We start from the raw sequence: 14,468 nt of genomic DNA on the forward strand, positions 1-14,468 counted from the left end.
ACTGATCGATGTTCATCAAAAAATGTCAAGCACTCAATGTATACACCATAAAGTTGAACCGTAAAAATAATATAAAAAATCGAAGAGTCTGTGTCGCTAAACTTCGATAAACGTGTAAAAAGTCGTCTTATTATTGCACAAATGTTTTGCATCATACTTCGCCCACTTTCAGTTTGGTTTATATCCTTCACCGAATGAGATGTTAACGACCACTCGAAAGCATACAGCTTAAGGTTGAAGTAGAGGGAGAAAATAGGAGATCAAAGTGACTGTTACTGAGGCACCTCGATGGGTGCGTACAAAACCGTCTTCTTCGGTCATTTTAGAGCATTTTCAGCAGATTTCCACCTGACTCTAGACCCTTGACCGATCGACAGAAAAGTGTATTTTAAAAATATTTGTATAATATCAGTGTGTGAAGTATACTGCCTTGCTAAGGAAGAACGCCGTATGAACATTCGCGAGTTGCCAAATTTCCCTTGATAAAACATACATTTTTGACGAAATTTATGCATATTTTTTCTTGAAATTTTCAGATATTTTAGATTAAATTGCGTACGAAATTGTCTGAAAATTTTGGGGGAAAATATTCATAATGTTCCCAGTAAATTCGGGTTTTATCAAAGGAAATTTGGCAATATCTGGAGGCTCATACGGCGTTCTTCCTTACCACGGCAGAATACATCAGAGCAAGCACAGACTGCTCACGCGACGGGTCTGCGCCTGCGAGCGCTCGGCAGTTGATATTGGGAACCGAGCTGAGCACTTGATCTCTTCAACTCGGCTACTGACAAGTTTACCCCGCCGCGCTCCCGATACTCTTTTATCGCTAATTAAATCTATAACATAAAACCTATTATTTACGATTAAAATCTAGATTAAATTTATTTTAATTACTTAGGGCTGGGGTCAACTAATCAAAGGATGACGTATGAGCGACTAACTGGCTTACTCGCCTCCAACATTTTTCCCGTCCTCCGTATACCTTACATCCCTGAAAATTTTAATCTTTCGCATCCGTCTTCCAACTACCCCCCCCCCCTCCCCTATTTTTGGTCAGAGCCAAAGAAGCAAGGAATGAGGCGCTAGACGGATGAGACATTAGATATGTGTGATTACAAAGTGCAGCACGACGTGCAATTCTTCTTCGGGACTTCACGAAGAAAATTCTTTACACCAGAAACGACGAAGGGGTTGTTAACGAAATCTGCAGGTTTTGACAGGTTTTTGAAAATTGCATGTGTAACCACTATAACGAAAATAATAATTTATTTTGGAAAACTATGAAGTTTGTCGGAAATGTCAAGCGTGTGATTGCGAAGTTCATTGAGTTGATTTTCGCTCCATTAATCAGAATTCAACCCTGTAAGGCAGTATTGAGTATGATCATTCTTCCGCAATGTTTGAAACAAACTTTCCTATGGCATGATCATCCTAACAGAATTTTACTAAATGTTTCAAGAGTAGGAAAGCTAATTGAGAAATAAGAAAAAATTAAGCTCATTTGCCTGCTTGCTTTCAAAGTATGCCATACATTCGGGCGAACGGAGAATACCTACCTGAAAATTGATTTTTAGGTGTACCACAGTAACTTTAATTACAATGAAATGTCTTTGTTTATTGTTGATCTTCCCTACAAATTTGGGGGGGGGAGTCAATGATATTTTTTCATGGAAATGAGGAACTGCGAATATACGGTTGAATTTTCTAACGGTAGCGTGGTGCTGGGGAAACTCAACAACGAGACTGAAAAAATATGCCTCACGCACTAATCTGAACAAAATGCAAATTTTACGTTTGTGCTCATTCTAGGGGTTTGATTATTAATGAATGGTACCTTACACAATTTGAGATGAGTAACACTTATTGAACACTTTGTTACAAAAGCACCTTACTATAATAATACACTATATTATACTATAGTAGTACTATCAGAAATTTTTATCAGATCTATTCTTTTTGATTTGTAGCCCGAAAACATGACAAGATGAAAACATCAATAAAACATTGGAAAACATGGCTTAAACAAAGCTACTCATGAAGGCTATTTCCATTTAAATCTTCCGTCACATTCATACGGCGCAATGATACAACTATTTGAACTCTCCGGAATGCGTGAGGTATCACGCCGCATTTATAGGCATTTTCAAAACAGCCAAGTTCCGATACCCGGATTATCGTTTTGCATAGTTCATAGTATTTTGTTTTAATTTCTAACCACTTGTTTAATTATAATCCTCCTATAAAAACCATCCATTTGCTAAATACAAATCTAGCTGAGCGCACTAGGCATTCATGACTGCAGAAATGTTAACGGAAATCGAAAAGGCCAGCGTGCATGAAGGCTATCTTCATTTAAATCTTCCGTCGCATTTCTAAGGCGCAATGATACAACTATTTGAACTCTCCGGAATGCGTGAGGTATCACGCCGCATTTGAAGGCGTTTTCAAAACAGCCAAGTTCCGATACCCGGATTATCGTTTTGCATAGTTCATATTCTTTTGTTATATTCCGTGCCACTCGTTTATTTTTAATCCTCGTAGAAAAACCACCCATTTGCTAAATACAATTCTAGCTGAAGCGCACTTCAGCTATGCATTCACCACTGCAAAAATGTCAAAGGAAATCGACAAGCCCAGCGTGCATGAAGGCAGGCCCGCCACAAGGGGGGGATACTGGGTCCATGGTACCGGGCCGGGCCGAGGCCATGTTACCCTTGAAAAACCACTACGAATTCACATGCAACCCTTGTTTCGTAAGAAAATGTGAAAAATTTACCCTAAAAATTTCGCAAAAGGTGAATAGATTTTCAGAAACACGCTGGGGCACTGTAGAATTCTTCTTAAATTTTCAAAGAAGTATACTTCTTGGAAAATTTCTATCTATTTTCAAGATTTTCAGTACAGAGGGATATTTTTAGTAACTGCGTTTCATTTTCTTCCGTCGTCAGATGCTAAGAGTCTCCAGTCTGGGCATCCTCGACTGCAATGGCTCATGGCTCAACTCCCTTGCCATAGACAAACGAAGGGGGAGTCCAGCGGGGCCTGGCCCTCTTAGAACTGAAAATAGTATCATATGCCCCCCCCCAAAAAAAAAAAATAAAAATTTTCCAGATGTTTTGAATGCAACAATTCGCAAGTATTTTGTGCATGCTGAAAGTAGAAAAAAAAACATAATTATTCCGCAGAAATTGATGGAAAAATTCTTTATGGAAGCTTCAAAATGCGTCCAATTAGTCGTATAAATTCTAAAATTTCTCGGGGGATGCCCTTCGGACCCCCCCCCCCTCCTTGCTTGGGGCCCGAACCTTAAAACTGGTACCAGGGCCCGAGATGGGATGTGGCGGGCCTGCTACTACCATATTAATACTGTAGAGATAGGATGCAAAATGGCTGTAACCTATGTAAATAATTTTATTTTTTGTCTCGGTTTTTGTAAAATGCTGTTCTTGTTCATTTTATTGTATTTTTTTATACCTGCCTGGTTTCATAGTTGAAATCTACTTGTTTTTTGCACTGATGATGATGGCTGTTCAGCGACCGAAACGTCTGCTCCTTTTATCCTTCAAAGCACGTATAATAATTATGACAGTTTGTTCGAAGTTGGGACGTTGTTTGACTGGATGGCTCCCCCTACATTGCTCAATACTATAGTATTACTGGATGCCGCAGACCTTTATGTTAATGTATTTCTGTTTTCAAAATTCCAAATGTTGGCGAAAATTCCTGCTCAAAAGAGTAGTATGAAGTAATTTTTATGAAAATATTTGATAAATAGAGAAAAGAATGAGCAGGAATTCTTTTCAAACGTTTTAGTAGGTCCTGTTCTCTGACATTTCATCGTCGGATTTAAAGATCGCCCCGGTGTGCGACGATGTCTTACTGTGGAGAGCCCGCGGGTGCTGCATCCTAAATCACACGGATTGTTAGCGATGACCAGATCCAACGTTAAGCAAACAGTAAATCAGTGAAAACGCGGCTTTACGAGTCGGGGAGATTGCGTCGGCCCGGCCGGCTCTGCAGTCTGCAGGGCGCGCTCCCGCCGTGAAAAGGAAAACACTTACCTGGATGTGCACGAATGAAAATAAAAATTATTTACATACGTAACTGTTGCAGTTTTGAGCGAGCGCGAATTACAACATAATATTCATATTGCGAGATAGGGAGGCCCTAATTGAATGAGCTGTAGCGATGATTTTCATAGGCATTCCGTTTACGACCTTATACTGACCGTGTGCTGAGGCGCAGTCACCTGAAACTGTTTTCTTCGACAACTTCTCCACGTACCGGCACGGACCCCAGCTAGGGGAGCCAACATGAAAGACCCACCTTCAGACCTATTCAAATTTCTTATTTGAGGGGCTTGGAGGACAAGAACAGGGCTGAGGAACAATACCGCCTAACTCACAGTTTTGCCGGAAATGAGAAGACGACTTTGCCGCATTCTTCATACGGGCCATATAGACATATTGTCCGCGTTCCGCGCTCACAGGCCGAAAGTTCCGGGTGCAGCACCTGGAGCAGTCCAAGCTACGGCTCTAGCGCCCGGAACTTTCGGCCTCTGAGCCCGGAGAAAATGGATATGTCTATATATAGCCGTAACTTTTTTTCAGTGCAGTATTAAATACGCAAGCTGATTTTTTAGTTTTTCCGATTCTGCATGAGGGAGCGTTTTAAATAATTATGCTGTACATAATGTATAAAAAGTAAATCGAACCTCAAAATTACAGAAATGGCCAAGTTTCTTCTTCGTCTTGCAAAATCGTCAGTTTGCAGATATGCAGTTGCTCCTTAGCCACAGATAAGTGCAATTTTTGTTATTTTAAGAAGTACGTGTTTAAAGTATCGAAAATACATGGAGACTAATGGGGAAGAAATTTCAAATCCACTTTTTGATGCTTAAAAATTGGATTTTAGTAGTGAATTTTATTTACAGAATATATTGTAAGGCTAGTTTTAGCTAAAATCAGTAATATCCAAATTGTTCCGATATACTTTGCCGCCTTGTCCTCTAAGCCCCTCATTTTGCCCCTTCTTCTTCGGTAATTTTCATTCTTCAAACATTCTTCAAACGGGAAGGAAATTAACAATTGAGATGTTGCATGTATGAGGAATCTACGATTTGACTATTGATACGTATGTAAAAGTTCGCGAGGAACACGATGGTGCCTTTGGTTTTCTCTGAAATCAACTCCCAAGCTCAAAAAAAGCTCTCAAGTTGAGGCTAAAATGGAGGGGATATCCCACGCTATCCTGAGAGTCCACCTCTACATCAAAACAAACTCTCCATGCAAAGATAGGGAGCAAATGCATTATTAGGGTTGCCGTGTTTTCAGTTTTAGAGTCCCCAAATAAAGAGGCAGCCCTGTCAATGTATTTTCTCCCTATCTTTGCATGGAGAATTTGTTTTGATGTAGAGGTGGACTCTCAGGATAGCGTGGGATATCCCCTCCATTTTGGCCTCAACTTGAGAGCTTTTTTTGAGCTTGGGAGTTGATTTCATAGAAAACCAATGGCACCATCGTGTTCCTCATGAACTTTTACATTAGAATCAATAGTCAAATTGCAAATTCCTCACACATACAACATCTCCATTGCACGATTCAAAATTTCCGTCTTTTTGGATCAACATGAAAACGATCCCTAAGACGCAGACGCCTTGCAATCGAGCCATGGCTGAGGTCGATTTTCTTTACAAGTCAATTCTTCATCCACACTGTGCTCTTCTTTACCAAGGCAGCACACTGAAAAATTTCGCGCTAACAACCTCTTCTAATATCTGCATAGAACAAGCACTTTTCATAGCAAGAATGAACACCTGAATCCCAAAGCAGTGGCTATCATGATTGCTTATGCTGAGATGAAAAGTTTACAGGCCAGGACAAGGGCTGCGATGTCAGAATGCAACTAAAAACCGATGTTTTCCCCTTGGGATCCGGCCCGTGAGCATGACTAAAACCATCCAACTTGACATCAGAAGACGAGGCATGTATGATGGTATCATGTCAGAGTAATGATAGCTCAGTCGTGGCGCTAATCCCCCCTCCATTCTATGCAAATGCGGCCATGATTAGAAATAAATGGACTTCCTTATCTCGTAATTGACTAGTTTTTGCCTCTGTAAACTCAAGCTCCGGCCGCTGCACTGAACTAGATTCGAGCGACCAGCCTAATTACGCCTAACAAATTTAATTATTTCCCTGGAGTGCGGCTTTGTAATGCGACACCGCAGCACCCCAACGCCAACGTTCAATGGGCTATGCCGGCTATATGCGCCGTTTATGAGCACGAGGATATTCCATCAAACTCTTCGTCGGCCAGTGGATACCTACCTCCTCCCGGAATTTACGGTGATTCGTCAAGGTTTTTATCGTGGTCGAATTTCCGTGCGACATCTCACATCGATTATGTAAAAAATTTCGACACCCTTTGAATTGGTCGCTAAAAAAGGGACGAAAGCTCTGCGCATGAGCCTAAATAATTATTTTTCAATGGAGCTTTTGCGTGCAAATTTTGTATTGCTTCATCTGAAAGTGTTTAAAGAGCGGAACTCACAGTATTTTTTATAATTTTTCTCTGATACAGGAAATGGTATAAAAGTATATTTAAAAGTGAAAAAATGCACCGTGTAGTGACGTCATCTTGCGGCATTTGAACACACGTATTTTAGCAGATTAGATCTTTTGTCATATCTTCTCCGATAATTGGACGTATTTCTACCAAACAGAACTATGTGCAGGGGGAAAGATGGAGAGCGCTCATCAGTGCTCCGGCCATAAGAATGAATGGGAAATATAAAGCGCCAGTGACGAGGCCGCCGTCGCGCCTCTTCCATCCGCCGCTTAACTCATGAACCCTGTCCTCAACGCTCTAGATACATGTCCACAGCTCATACACTGTGCACATAGTTCCGTTTGACAGCACGTGAAATCCCGCTTCTCCAATTCAGCAAACGCAACTGTGAGCCAACTAAGTGCGGCACCCATGAGCCATGGGCATGTATCTAGAGCCTTGTGGACAGGGCTCATGAGTTAAGCGGCAAGCGGCGGGTTCAGCTTTCTAGAGCACACCCCATATTTCTCAGCAGCACATAGTTTTGTTTGATATAGAAATACGTCCAATAATTGTCCATAAGGAAGTGTGGAATCCCCATAGGTAAAAGCTTCTACCCGTCGCCGAGAGGCTCGCGGAGGGTCTCTTGTTTCTGGTCTCCCCCTTTGTTCGGAATTTCCAAGAGCCCTCTAGGTTATCGTATGAGCTTCAACACTCTAGCTCTGGATAAAAACTCGCCCATGGAGACATAGGCGCCGACCATATTCCTGGTGCCGGAGAAAGAGGCCCGGCCATGGAGCACACGCCAGTTGTTGATGAACACCACGTTCCCCGGCTCGAGTTTGAACTTCCACTCGTTGTCGGCACCGCGCAGAATAGCCGCGAGCTTCCGAAGAGCCGAGTAGAAGGCGTTCGCGTTTGCAGGGAGTCGCGGCGACCGATCGTAGCAGTTGAAGCGGATCTGTTCTAGCTCGGTGGTGCCGGCGCGGTGTCGGAGGATGGGACCCGTCGCCCGGTGGTGCCTGGCCGGCTCCAAATACTCGGCCTCCACGTGGGTCCCTGCGAGGGTCGCGTAGCTTTGCGGATCCGTCGACTTGAGTTCCATGGCCGCGTGGAAACCGTCGACCAAGGTGGTTTCTCCGCCCTCGCCGACGTGACGCAAGCAGTGGAAGACCTGCAACCTGAAACAGCGTTCATTCAAAATTACAAGACAGTAACCGAAGTAGGAACAGAGGCAAGAGGTGCCTTCTCCGTTAGTTTGGAATATCTGCCATAGGGAAAAATCGGCATTTGCCTATCATCGATTGAGAATCCTTAGAAATATATAGTTTACTAGCTGTTCCGCAACGGCTCGGCGTCATTTGGTGCACGGAGAAAAAAACCTCGTGCGTGGGACCCGAAGTTTAGGTCATATGGATCTCTGAAGTTTTCAGATTGAGCATCTGAACACTTAAGGTCTAGCTGTCGAGGTTCGGATCACACATCTGAAACTTCAGTTCTTACTTCTGAAGTACTTAAGATGTGAGAACCGAAGTTTTTCGGATGTGAGAACCGAAGGTTTTCGGATGTGAAAACCGAAGTACTCCAGATGTAAGAACTGAAATTTCAAATGTGTGATCCGAACCTCGACAGCTAGACCTTAAGTGTTCAGATGCTCAATTCGAAAACTTCAGAGATCCATAAGACCTAAACTTCGGGTCCCACGCACGAAGTTTTTTCTCCGTGTGGGGGCAGGGTCTGCGTCCTGAAAAGAGTATGTAAACGAGGAAACTTGATCGAATTGCTGAAATCTTGATTTTTTTTCTTTACTTAGGTATCATGTGAGGGGTCACGTCAGGTCACCCCCCCCCCCGCCCCCGGTTTTGGTGAAATGACGATATTACTGTCCCGGGTGCGCTTCAAATGGTGCTTCTGAGTGCGCTAAAAGGAATAAGGCAAACCGCATTCCTTTTACTAACACTTTGAATGAATTCGAGAAAGATTTAGAGTCCCAGAGACAACTATCACTCATGTCCTTGTGATACTCCCAAAAGTCAAGTAAATTTTACAAGGTTCCGGAGAGGACGCGGGGAGGGTCTTAATTGGACGTATTTCTACCAAACTGACCTATGTGGAGGTGAGAAATTTGGGGTGTGCTCGTTAGTTCTCTGGCCGTAAGAGTGAATGAGAATAATAAAGCGCCAGTGACGTCAGCGGCAATGATCAACGGGAGGCGCGACGGGGAGATGGTCGTCGGGGCACTTTAACTCATGAGCCCTGTTCACAACGCTCTCTTGCCATGCCCGCGGCTCATGAATCTCGAATTCAGTTGGCACATAGGTCTGTTTGATAGAATGTAATATCCCGCTTTTCCTATTCTTCAAAAGGAATCACGTCCACTTTTACATTGCTCCTTATGCAGCTTCAACGAGCACACCCCATATTTCTCACCTGCACGTAGGTCTGTTTGGTAGAAATACGTCCAATTCCGATGAGCCGACTGCAGCCGGTGCGACCCTCCTCACATCACAAAGAGTTCCTAATGCCGTCTATGGAAACAACCATGCAGCTGCAATTCATTTACCATGTAATCGCAATTTATTGGAATCTTCCCCACGTGGGCTAGTGACATTTACTCGGTAAGCTGCAGAAAACTATTGTGATGTGGCTGAAGTTACCCAGCAGGATAGAGGAAATAAGTATTGTCTGTGTGCGGTCCAATCGCTGCCTTGGTATACGCAGTATCGCGGTGCTCTAAACTGTCGCCAACTTCCCACATGCCTCCAAAAAGAGTATGGTAAATCGGCGCTAGCCTTTCGATCACATTTTGCGTCGCGGATAGCGTAGGTTCAACCTAGAAAATGAAAAGAATGAGAAAGGATAGTTATCTTTCAGTCTGTTGAACATACAATAGTTTATTCGATAGACGCGAATACGAACTGTCTCATGGAGGAAATTGGTATTTGTGCACAAAATTTGTTAAAAAAACACTTTGAAATAACTCTGGAAGTACGTATTCCAAGTGAATACATACTGCAAAACGTTGCGCCTTTTTTCAATTTGCGATTGCGATTTTTAGTCGGGACTTCTTTATTTTGAAATGTTTCCTTGTCAAATAGTGTGTGCAAATACCTGCGACGTACTACAACATGATGCCATGCCCGAAAATTCTCGAGCAATGCCCTATAATCCAGGAATCGTATCAATTAATTAATCAATTACTGACTCGTTCTCCAGAGTCCTGAGAGCCACCTTAAGGAATCACAATAAAATGAACGCAACGAAAGGTAGCAACTATTCGGCCAGCCGAGTGTTGCACAGTATCACGCAAAATTGAAGGCTAATTTAACGCACGAACTCATTGGACCAATTCCTGCGACGGGCGACGGCTAAAGTCGCTGAATTTTAAGGAATAACAATGCTCTAAGCGTGCAAGCAACTATTCGACCACCCGAGTGTGGCACAGTATCAGTCGAAATTGAAGGCGCAATTAACGCACCAATTTACAAGGCCAATTCTTTCAACGGCTAAAATTGCTGGATTTTATGTATAAATGTAAAGGGAAAATGTTCCCAAGCTCTCTTGAAAAGTATCAGGTATTTTGGAGTTACGCGGTGTCACACTTTAGTCATCGATATGTTTGAGGCGCTTAAGGCAATTGAAATACATCATTTATCAAAGACATTTTGGGCACAAATAGTACCATCTGATAGGGCAAAAACTCACCAGATATGATTGAACATCTTTGATGTGTGATTATTAATTGATACATAATGTATATATTTATAATTATATTAAGATTATGAGCTATGTGGAAACTTCCTACATGATATGTAGGTATAGATTGTTTAACTTACGCCTGACACTATCGCCAATCCATTCCGTAGAATTGAATTTGCCACCTCCTCTTGACCCTCTAATTGATTAAATTTTCCAAGACTGATTGCGGTTACCAATGATTTTGCCTCCTCTCCCTTCCAAAGAAAGGGTTGTGGCCATTGTTCCAACTGACTGTACTGTCTCAAGAAAGCGATGTCGAATGTGGATTTGTGACCATCTCCCCCTAATTGATGAGAAAATAATAATAATTAAAACATCTAAATAAATATTAAACTGCAACGAATAAGTTCCGCACTTGGATTCCTGAATCGTTTTTCTTCATCCGATGCAATTGCTTTGAAAGTGGATATTAGCTATAAGGGCTCATATCAACGTGAGTATTTAGATGGTCTTCTTCAAATGACATTAGTTATTTGCAAAGTCGATATTTTATTTCAATTAGAATCCAGGAACCCGTAATCCAGGAATCCTGTACAGAGTCACCGATTTCAAATCCGAGCACATAAAAAACTGATTTTGAGCCCTACAAATTTGTCAAGTTTCAAATATAAATCGCGAGTGAGCTATCAATACCTTTGTTTTGGTCGCAGATTTCAAATATGAGGTCAAAAATGCCCTCTGGTCCATTGAGTTGCCGTAAATCATCGGCCCAGAAGGGCAGAATTTCAAGGGGAGTCTAGGTTGTTTCATTCAAATTTTTCCCAACAGTCAAGAAAGTCTAACTTTTGACGCACCTGGTTTGAGTTCTCAGATGGCTCGGGTACAGGTACCCACCTATTGTGCAAACATACTTCATCGATTTTTTTTTAAAAACAAATTGATCGGAATTTTACAATGAGAGCATGCAGGATGCACCGCGATTTAATGTAATTTACGCGATGTGAATGACGAGAGTTGGTGTGATACCGAAGGTGGTTGACCTTTTAGTTGGTGTGATTTGTGGCTGGCACCAGATTTTTTTTTTTTTTTTTTTTTTTTATTAATTGAAAAGATGTACAACCACCCCATCTGGGGTGTCAATTACAATTTGTCTAATGGTTCTTAATTACTAGTACTTAATCTAAGTTTAGATTTAAGACTGTTTTTTTAGTAATAGCTAGCACCAGATGAGGTTGCAATATAACTTGCAAGAGAATAGTTTCCAAAGAACATATTACCAGTGCCCAAGCTGAAGATGTGTCAAAGTTGTGAGGTTGCAACTAGAAAATATTTTGCATTGTAATTTTCATGATCTATATCCACCTTGGGATTTTCCTCGTAAATGTAAACATGTTAAGTGTTCGTTGGATGCAAGCTAGTGCAGAATGTTATTTTTACACATATTATAATTATTACTTACAGGTAAGATGCAGTTTCTCATTTTCAAAGAAATAATGGCAGGCGAAGCAAAATGGAGAAAGAAGTGTAACGTCAATACTTCGTTGTTTCGTCGCGTAATTATAGCAGTCCTTGCACCTGCAAAAATATAGGTACATTAATATGCTTCTGCATTCCTAGAATAAGTATTAATTCCACTTAAAAAATTAAATTTCAAACACTCACTTTAAATACACATACCTAAAAAGCTTTCTATTATCCCATATCTGCTGTTTCTAATGAGAAACACGTAGAAATTTTAAGGCTCCAGCTCTCTTTGCAGAGCTCTTTTTCCGAAAAAAATGAGGAATCAACATCCTTACGCTGTTAAAAAAATGTGCGAATACCTCAAAACGTTTATCTCAGCTGCTCCTGCTATTAATTTTACTTGCTGGGGATGTTAAGGGGCCTCACTTAGAGGGAAGCGGGCCCTTTAGGAGAGGAAGGAGAAGGCCAGGCCCAGGCCCAAGCAAGCCTCCCATTGCAAGGGAAATAATTTCCCATTAAAAATAATTTTTGCAGGAATTTATCAGGTTTTCAGCGCTCAGGGGGAAGCAAGCCGGGCTCTTACGTAATTCATGAAGGGAAATGAGAGGTTGATTCTCAAGTGGTTTACATGGGGGTTAAAATTTAGCTAAAGTAGCAGACGTAATGCTTGAACGGCCTTTAAGTTAACTGCCTCTGCAGTTAACATAACCACTTTAACACCATCTTTAACGTTTAATACACCATCCCACTTTTTTGGCGTTGATCTAAAAATAAATTTTAGTCGTTCAGAGAGCTTGACTGAGGGAAACAGTATTAATATATTTAGCCCTTTTTAGTGAGACGAGGAAACGCCGAAAGTGTACTCACCTACAATTGTCCCTCAACCAAACTGCGGAAAATTCAAGCGACTCGCCAACTCCATCGAGCTTTACTGTCATATTCATGGAATCCTCAGTCATTGCCTGCCAAGAAACAAAGAAACATTTAAGTAAATATACAGGACATAAAGGAAAGGACCACAAGATGCTGACAATGTATTTTGAACCCTTTAAAGAATCTGTATTGCTTTATCTGACAGCCCACGGTTGTAACTAAAGAAGTTATACTGCGTCTTCGTATCCTTAAGGTGGAAGATTGAAGGGCAGAAATGTGCAGATGAGACTGAGTTGGAATTGCGAACTTCTTTATCATTCATCAGATCAACATCTCGCCTCTTCTTCGCGAGAGAAGCGTACACACATTGCTGGATGGACAAAAGCTCCTTCATTTACACTAGATGCAACATGTGCAACGGATGAGAGGCAGTAAGTTTCATGAAGGCGTTCTGCGTCGTATTCGTATTATATCTAATTGGCCAAGATGCTTGCTTTATTTGACGTCTTGTCCTTTCTCAATTTTTCAAACCACAATAATTTTCCTTATTATAAAAATTTAAAAAAGTGCACGAACGTTCTAAAAAACAACGATATTTCTTTTAATCGTGGAGAAGAATGCAGAAAAAATTGCAGGCATTCTTGATCATTTCCTCCAAAATTAGCCACGTTTAAGTGGTAAGTGGTCCATACGAATTATCCGCCCCTATTTCTGATAAAAGAGTGGCACTGAAAGGATAAAGATGCAGCAACATTTAGAAATCATCCGATGAATTATATTATCAAAAGTGCTGACCATTATAGTCAATACACTATTTCCCCGGCATGAGTGATGCAACTGCTAGTGTGGTTTCACCAAGTATTCTGTTTTTTTTTTTTTTTTTTTTTTTTTTTTTTTTTTTTTTTTTAAATCGCACACTAATAGAATTGACGGTTTAGAATGTCGTGAAGAAATTGATTTGTAAGCTAAAAAATATATTTACTCAAGTTATTAAAAAGGAGAAGAAGAAAAAAAATTAAATAATTTCTGTCTTGAAATTATTGGAACTGTCTACTTAGGTGTACGTTGATCGAGACTTGAATAATACATTTTTGCACAAGACATATTTTAAAATTCATTGAGCGTAGACCACCAATCCCTCCTAAAGAGCTAGACACTCCAGTTTGCCCTCCACATCAAGCGGTTAAATCAAAAGATCACTAACCGTTCGTTTTTTGATGCAATCAATAGCGAATTGCCACTATTCACGTCATCACTCAGCTAAACTTAATTCTGCACGTCGTCTGAGCAAAAAATTCAACACGTAGGCTCCAGTAACGTCACTACGTCAAAAAGTTCCTCCAGGCAGTGTTCAAACACGTAAAATCAATGCTGATTAAGCTATCACTGGGTAATTCACTGTTACTGCTCACCAGATTGTAATTGTAAATCAGCTCTGATTCACACGAGCTCTTTATACAGGGTTATTCAAAAGTCACGCACCACTGGCCGTGAGAAGGGGTGGCCATTTGAAATTTTTAAGTTGCACCCCCCCCCCTTCCCCAGGAGGGGGTCAAAAACTGGAAAGTGCTTGAAAAAGTTTCCCACTCAATATGAGGAAAAACGTCACAAACCGCAAATCGATATCTTAATTAGAACTAAAGTTATGGCCAGTGGTGCGTGACTTTTGAATAACCCTGTATGTCGATTTGATAAAGCTAGCACGTGTGTAAGCACGCTGAGCTAAGTTGAATCATCGTTGTTACGGTCAAGATGAAAACATTTGAGATGACGATAATAATTTTGAGAATCCCGGTCTCCATCCTCCAAATGGTCTTAATTGAATTAAAAGAAACTATCTGCATTGTGTAATTAGTCCTATCATGCATGTATTCTAATGA

General features: G+C 41.2%; 1 protein-coding gene across 3 annotated transcripts; it reads right to left on the reverse strand.

The window, feature by feature from the left end:
• Positions 1 to 6,498: 6,498 nt before the first annotated feature.
• LOC109034567 (trimethyllysine dioxygenase, mitochondrial) lies at positions 6,499 to 14,264 on the reverse strand. 3 transcript variants are annotated; one of them, XM_019047787.2, is made up of 6 exons: positions 13,793 to 14,256; positions 12,583 to 12,677; positions 11,711 to 11,826; positions 10,389 to 10,594; positions 9,210 to 9,385; positions 6,499 to 7,733 (listed from the first exon to the last, which is right to left on the reverse strand). In XM_019047787.2, exons 2-6 carry the CDS (start codon positions 12,672 to 12,674, stop codon positions 7,247 to 7,249), a joined length of 1,077 nt encoding a protein of 358 aa, XP_018903332.2. In that variant the 5' UTR covers positions 12,675 to 12,677; positions 13,793 to 14,256; the 3' UTR covers positions 6,499 to 7,246. The 3 variants fall into 3 exon arrangements, with proteins under 3 accessions (XP_018903332.2, XP_072161917.1, XP_072161924.1); XM_072305816.1 differs by lacking the exon at positions 13,793 to 14,256 and adding an exon at positions 13,571 to 13,775; XM_072305823.1 differs by lacking the exon at positions 9,210 to 9,385 and having other exon boundaries at positions 13,793 to 14,264.
• Positions 14,265 to 14,468: the final 204 nt, after the last annotated feature.

Source organism: Bemisia tabaci, chromosome 1 (genome assembly GCF_918797505.1).
Source record: "Bemisia tabaci chromosome 1, PGI_BMITA_v3".
Lineage (NCBI taxonomy): Eukaryota > Metazoa > Arthropoda > Insecta > Hemiptera > Aleyrodidae > Bemisia > Bemisia tabaci.